Source organism: Mus caroli, chromosome 3 (assembly GCF_900094665.2).
Source record: "Mus caroli chromosome 3, CAROLI_EIJ_v1.1, whole genome shotgun sequence".
Classification (NCBI taxonomy): domain Eukaryota; kingdom Metazoa; phylum Chordata; class Mammalia; order Rodentia; family Muridae; genus Mus; species Mus caroli.
The window spans coordinates 80,609,712-80,616,249 of NC_034572.1; the positions used below are offsets into that span (position 1 = coordinate 80,609,712).

General features: G+C 53.8%; 1 protein-coding gene across 2 annotated transcripts; it reads left to right on the plus strand.

Moving 5' to 3' along the window:
• Positions 1-224: 224 nt before the first annotated feature.
• On the plus strand, positions 225-6,272 carry Sh2d2a (SH2 domain containing 2A). Of its 2 annotated transcripts, none has more exons than XM_021158924.1 (7): positions 225-577; positions 1,112-1,266; positions 1,834-2,015; positions 2,534-2,623; positions 2,782-2,950; positions 5,224-5,376; positions 5,568-6,272. In XM_021158924.1, exons 1-7 carry the CDS (start codon positions 544-546, stop codon positions 5,907-5,909), a joined length of 1,125 nt encoding a protein of 374 aa, XP_021014583.1. In that variant the 5' UTR covers positions 225-543; the 3' UTR covers positions 5,910-6,272. The 2 variants fall into 2 exon arrangements, with proteins under 2 accessions (XP_021014583.1, XP_021014584.1); XM_021158925.1 differs by having other exon boundaries at positions 475-577; positions 5,224-5,352; positions 5,568-6,265.
• The last annotated feature ends 266 nt before the right edge of the window (positions 6,273-6,538 follow it).

Genomic DNA, 6,538 nt, shown 5'->3' on the forward strand with positions numbered 1-6,538 from the left:
AGCCTAGCTGAAATTATGAGCTCAAGGCTCAGCAAAAGACCTTCTCTCAATAAGGTGGAGAATGGTTGGGGAAGCCACTTGCCTCAACCTTTAGTTTCCTTGTTACACATATAGGCAAGTGCACCCACGGTATAACACATACGTTGAACAAGCACACACACATATAGGTATATACACAAAAGTCCTTCCAGAGGTCTGACCCACATCCTTCCTGTTGCAGCTCTGCCCCACTCGCCTCAGGTATCTTCTCAATGCAAACTTCTGAGTATGAATCTCTGAGAAGCCTTGTAATGCTTTTGGAGAAGGGGACAAAAGTCAGATAGCAAGAACATCTCACACCTAACAGAGTAACCCACCACTACCCCAAGTGCCTGGCTTCCAGAGGCAGGACCGGTGTCTTACTGCACTTTCCATGACGTGGGTCCTTTTCGAGACAAAGGAGGTGGGTAAAGCGACATTTCCTGTCCCTGGGGGAAGGAGGGAGAGGAGAGATGAGCAGCTGCCGAGTGTGCACCTCCTTTGAGAGCACCCACACCTGCTTCTATGGAGTTCTGCTTGGCCCAGCCATGCCCCCAAGGTACGTGTAAAGGTACGTGTAAGGCTGAGGCCCTTCCTGAGCCTCAGCCTCCACTTCACAGCTAAGCAGTTGACCCAAGCCAGAGCTGCCTTAGTGTCCACTGCTTCTGCTCTATCTCTGGGGATCCACATCTCTGCATCCCTGAGGGCAGGGGACAGGATCCCAAGAGATTTTTAGGAGCCTAGAACGGGAGGGTGAAAGACGGAGGAGTCTAGATCAAGGGAAGGCCTGGCCTAAGGGACTACCTGTCTACGGGGCTTCCAGGCCTCAGAGCCTCAGCCTAGACCCCAGGGTTCTCCCTTTACTGACAACCCTTCTCTTGCCACCAGTCCCTTTAAAACACCTTGACTCCTTATTCCTATCCCTGGGATTCCCACCCGCTACCTCCCTGGTACACACTTGCACTTCTCCTGTCCTCATGACTGTCCCTGTTGGGAAAAGCCCCTTTGAAGATGTTTAAGAGCCTGAAGTACAGAAGGGAGGGAAAGATGGCCTGCCTCTGGGAAACCCCAGCAGCCTCCCTTGTGCCAACAGGGAATCATGAAGCTACTTCATCAACCTTCAGCACCTTCCAGCCAATGAACCTGACCCAGGGGAGATGCCAGGACTTGAATTGTGGGAGCAGGCCCAGCATGCAGGCTCTGAAGGAACAGGGGGTTCAGCTCAGCCCCAGAGCGACCCACACGGTGGTGAGTAGAAACCTAGGTGGGTGCAGCTGCCACATCCACCTCCATCCTCTCGAGGATGAGGGCGTGCGCATGAACCCATGTCAAGATGCAAGCTGGGGACCGGAAGCAGGGAGTGGGGAGTTCCTTCCTCCTGTACATAGCTACCCACTTCCCCTCAGTTCCTCTGGCCCTGAAAAAATCTCAGGCCCAGTCATCAGGGGACCAGGACACAGTACACTGACACCAAATGCAACTGTCTACATGCTGTGCCAGCACGTCCATTTGCCCAGAGCATTCCAGATCTTTCTTCAGTCCCCTTTCCTCTCACCCACCAGCTCAGTCTCCTTTATTAGAGATGAAGTCACCCTCCCCTGGCCTGAGGTGACTTCCTGTACCATCTCCTGCCCTCTGGGGCCTGTATGGAAGATACAGAAGGAATTTAAGTCAGTGGCCTTGGAAAGGACTTTCTGGGCATTCTCCCCCTAAAATAGACTGGGGGAGGGGCTGGAATGAGGATAAACAGGAGGCAGCTTGGGGTCAGAAGTCCTCTAATCATGGCCGCTTCTGTCCCTGACTTCTCATGTCCAGGCCTCTGCCTCAGCCCCAGGAGCTGCCTGGGTCCTAGGGAATGCCGACAGGGCAGAAGAGGTGCCTGGGAAAGGTGACCTGTCATTGCAAGCCGAGACCAGAGCATGGGTCCAGAAGACCCAGGCCCACTGGCTCTTGCTCAAGACTGCCCCTCTTTGGTTCCATGGCTTCATCACCAGAAGGTGAGTCACAGAGGAAGGCACAAGGTCCTGAGTCAGTCAGGGAAATCCTGACAGCGAGGACTCTAGTTTCCCAGGCCTCCGTCTCTCTCAGCTCTCTCCTCCATTTCCTCGCTCTCTTTTTTAAAGGTTTACTTATTTAAACACACCAGAAGAGGGCATCAGATCCCATTGCAGATGGTTGTGGTTGCTGGGAATTGAACTCGGGACCTCTGGAAGAGCAGTCAGTGCTCTTATCTCCAGCCGGATTCTCCATTTCTCAATCCTTTTCTCTCTCATTATCTCCAGCTTTCGACTTCTAAACTCTATTTCTTTAACTACCATGTCTGTTGCTGCTGCAGCTCCCCCTCCATGCTACCCTGCAGATGAAGCCCAGGGTCTTTTGAGTAGGACCCCTGTCCCCTCGTCTTCATTTAGTCTTGGTAGGCTTGCTTGGGGTGGAGGTGAGGGGTCCCTTAAGAGAGGAGACAGAACCGAGGTCGGTCGTAAGAGTCAAAACCAGCCCTACACTTTCTCTCCAGGGAAGCCGAGAGGCTGCTACAGCCCCAGCCTCTAGGATGCTATCTGGTGCGCTTCAGCGAGAGTGCTGTGACCTTCGTGCTGTCCTACAGGTGAGGGGCAGTCCTTGTTGACCAGCTGGAGGCGGGCTTCCTGCTAAGGGGCAAGCCCCTGTGCTTACCCACTCTCTCCAAGGAGGGCTCAGGGTTCTTCCCCTCCTCAGCCTGGTGGGGGAAGAAATGGCAAGTCTGACTCAAAGTGGCCCCTCCAGGAGCCAGACCTGCTGCCGTCACTTCCTCCTCGCTCAGCTAGGGGATGGGCGCCACGTGGTGCTGGGTGAAGACAGTGCCCATGCGCAGCTTCAGGACCTGCTTCAACATTACACAGAGTGCCCCCTCAGCCCCTACGGAGAGATACTCACCGAACCCCTCGCTCGACAGGTGAGCCCTTTACCCAAATCCCATAACTAAGTGTCGCTGCCACTGCATCCCCACCAGGTCCAAGTTACTGGCCTCTCTGCCTTTCTCATCCCAATCCATGACTGGCCACACTGGCTTACCCACACCTCTTCTAAAAAGGTCTCCTTTCACGACCAGACCAGCCACAAACAGCAGAGTAACGAGAGGCAGCAGAGAGGCAGTCAAATTAAGTGAAGTTTACTGAGTCTCCAAAGCAGGGGTGAGTGGGAGAGGTCCCCAGACAGATGGACATCTCGCTCATAAACCCTACTACAAGTAGCAATGGCAGACAATCCAGTGGTGGGATGATCATGTGTGGTGGCGGTGGTGTATGCTACTTAGCTTAAGAGAAGCTCTCAGGGGACCTCCACTTTCAAAAAGTGCAGACACTTAAGACCATTGTGTGTTGAGCCAGAGGTTAAATACCGAAGAAATAAACAGTGACAAATATACCCATATTTATCTCCTGGCCTTCGTGCGGCATCTATTCTAGGACAAGGCAGATGCCATAAGTGATACAGAGAGCACACTGATAACAGAAAGGATGCATGCTAGGAAGGAAGCCAAGCAGAGATGGAGAGCAACAGGGTAGGCAGTATGTCACACAGGGACAGCAGAGAAGGTGGGGGACATCTGAACAGAGGCCTGGATGGTGTAAGAGGGAGCGGTGCAGACGGCTGGAGGGAAAGCATTTGGGTTGGAAGTTACAGCAGGGGCAAAGGCCCTGAGATGGGAGGATGTTTGATGTGTCTGAAGACTGAGCAGTGAAGAAGCAGCCTCACTGGATGACTGATGGATGGAGAGGTCGGAAGTGAGGTCAGAAGGGTGACGTGACTTAAGGGGGCCCTGTGGCTCTCACAAGGCTCTAAGGTTTTATTCTGAATAAGATTTGATTACACTGGGGACTTAGAAGCAACAATCTCACCTGACAGGGTGGTGAGGGCCTGACCAGGCGGCAGGAGATGAAGATGGCTACAATGTTTCAGAAGGTGATGGGTGGCCAGGGCCAAACAAGGCCACTAGAGATGAAGACAGCCACTATGTCAGTGTTTCAGCCAAGCCTTTGATGGCTAGCACAGGGAGGTTGAAGGAGTAAGAGAGGGCCTGCTGGCTGTTTAGAAAGTGGAGCAGGGTCTTTGCAGAACAAATGAGGAACGGAAAGACGTCTAGATGAAGGCTAGAGAAGGAGCCTGTCTGAGCCAGGTGTGGAAACATTTGTAGGCTGAGGTGTCAAGTTGGAAGCTGGGGGCTCAGAAGTAGCTGGAGGGGCTTGTCCAGCTCCAGACTACAGTTTCAGGCGCCAGATCCCCAGGAGAAAAGGCCACTAGAGTCCACAGGACTGGATCCAGTCGGGAACAAAGGTCAGAACAGGAACTAGGCCCAGCACAATCAAGCTTGAAGGTCTGGATCCTTCTAGAGCAGGAAGCCCTGGCATGGGCTAGAGAGACTGGGCAAAGAGGCTGCAGAATGGTGAGAGTGGGAACCAGTGGGGAGGTGTGTGCACCTGATTGGTGGTGCTGGCTGCGTGTGGCCTCAGAGAAGATGTGAGCCACAGGCGGTGGGCAAAGCACAGCTTGGGTTGGTTGGATGGAGAAGGGTGAGGTATTGAAGCTGACCTTCCTGCTGTTTGGGCAGCAGGGTGAACCTAGTGCTTTCTCAAGGAGAGGTGAAGTACAGGATGGACACCGGAGAAAGAATTCTCATTTGGATCTAGGAAGCCTTGAGTAGATCGTAGGTCTCCAGAAGTGGAGGGCACATGGAGCCCTTCGTGAAGCAGGCCTTAATGCTGAGCTAAAAACATAACTACTGTGGGATAGCTAGAAGGGAAGGTTCGTCTCTCCTGTGGTGGTCTCTACCCCTAAACATGTAGCTCCTGTCTTCATATATTAAGCTTCTTGAACCTGAAGAAAAAAGATCCAGCAATCATAGAGGTTGGTCCCCAGACCGATTGCTTTGAAGGCAAAAACTCTAAAAGCCTAAAGCCTCCTAGTTTTGCAACCATGAGTACAAATGAGACTGTCTTAGCCCTGAATTCCAGATAGTTCTTTGTTAGACACACTGGTGAGAAGAGTTTGTTTCTGTCCACAGTCTCCAGGCCCCCTCAACGCCTCCACCCCGCCTCTCTCACAGAGAGCCCAGCCCACAGCGCACTTCTTCCCCAGTCACTCCCATCCTCTCCGACCTAATTGCTGTTCCGGGATCACCTGATGCCCCCATCCCGCCCCAACCCTTCAGGTCTCCTTCTTTTCCTGTAGACAGCTGAGCCTGCTGGACTTTCCCTAAGGGCTGATTCAGACTCTGGAAGCAAAAGACAGGACCCAGACACCCAGCTCAGCCTGCTCCTCCAACAGGGCCAGGCCCAGGCCTCAGGACACACAGAGAAAGTATGGGCCTCCCAACACAAGGAGGTACTGTATTGGTCAACTCAACCTGTGGGATGGGGGGTGTTGGGGTGTCAGGGCCTGGAGAAGCGGACCCAGGACAGAGGAAGAAGCCAGGCTCTCATAGGTAGAGGCTCAGGCTGAGATGGGCCTGGCCTTAGACCCTGTCTTCACAGTTCTCATTAATTCTCTTCCCTGGTCTTGCCTTCTCCCCCTAGACATCCCAGGCATCCAGACCCAGGCCGCCCATCCCCGCCAAGCCTCAGCTTCCTCCTGAAGTCTATACAAGTCCTGCTTCACGACCTCATCAGGCCCCACCCATTAACCCCATCTACCAGGAGCCCGATGAACCCATAGCCTTCTATGCCATGGGGCGGGGCAGCCCTGGGGACGCTCCTAGTAATATCTATGCTGAGGTGGAAGGGCCATCGGGAACGGCGCCCATTGGACACCCCATCCTCCGAAAGTGCTGGTCCAGGCCTATCTCAAGAGGCCAGGTAAGGGAGGTACAGGGAAAGATAAGCTCAAGGAGGCAAGCAGAAAAAGGGAGCCCCTCCTGAATATCGGGCAAGGTGAAGGTCAGCGGGCTGAAGCGAGATGGAGTGTTCCACGCTGCTGAAAACCTTTGCCCAGCTCCAGGCCTGAGGCTCTTCCTGGACATTCACGTGGACTCAGCTTTGTCAAGCCCTACCTGCCCTTACTTCAGGTTTCCTTCAACCACTCTCCATCCCAGGCTGCCTCTCATTGGTAAGGCCTTCCTCACACACATGTGACACTGACCCAGCTCCCTGGAGAGCGTGACTGCCAATGGGCTCAGAGGAAGAGGCTGCCACACTGTGTGCTCACCCTCACAGTTTCCCCACAGAGTTTCAGTCATGTCTGAATGTGGTATTACTATTAAAGGAGTCAGACTCTTTCCCTTGTACCGCCTCAGGTCCTACTTCAGGCTTCCTCTCTGCTGTCACCAAAGGTCCCTGCTTGGCCCTCACCAGTCCAGCTCACCTGTACCCTACCAGCCTTCTTAACCCTGGGTCCATCCAGGCTCTGCCAGGGTTCCAAAGCCACTCCAACATCAATTGAACCAACCTCACTCACCCCCTGTGTGGGCGCGCGCGCGCACACACACATACACACACACACACATGCACCACGCACAGTGTCCTGTGTTCCACACCCTGATTGATTAACC

What these genes read in the sequence shown, in the direction of transcription:
- Sh2d2a (XM_021158924.1), top strand. Translation starts at nt 544, where the DNA reads ATGGAGTTCTGCTTGGCCCAGCCATGCCCCCAAG. An exon ending in CCAGAGCGACCCACACGGTG is followed by an intron (nt 1,267 to 1,833) that starts GTGAGTAGAAAC and finishes TCTCATGTCCAG; the next exon opens with GCCTCTGCCTCAGCCCCAGG. An exon ending in CCGAACCCCTCGCTCGACAG is followed by an intron (nt 2,951 to 5,223) that starts GTGAGCCCTTTA and finishes CTTTTCCTGTAG; the next exon opens with ACAGCTGAGCCTGCTGGACT.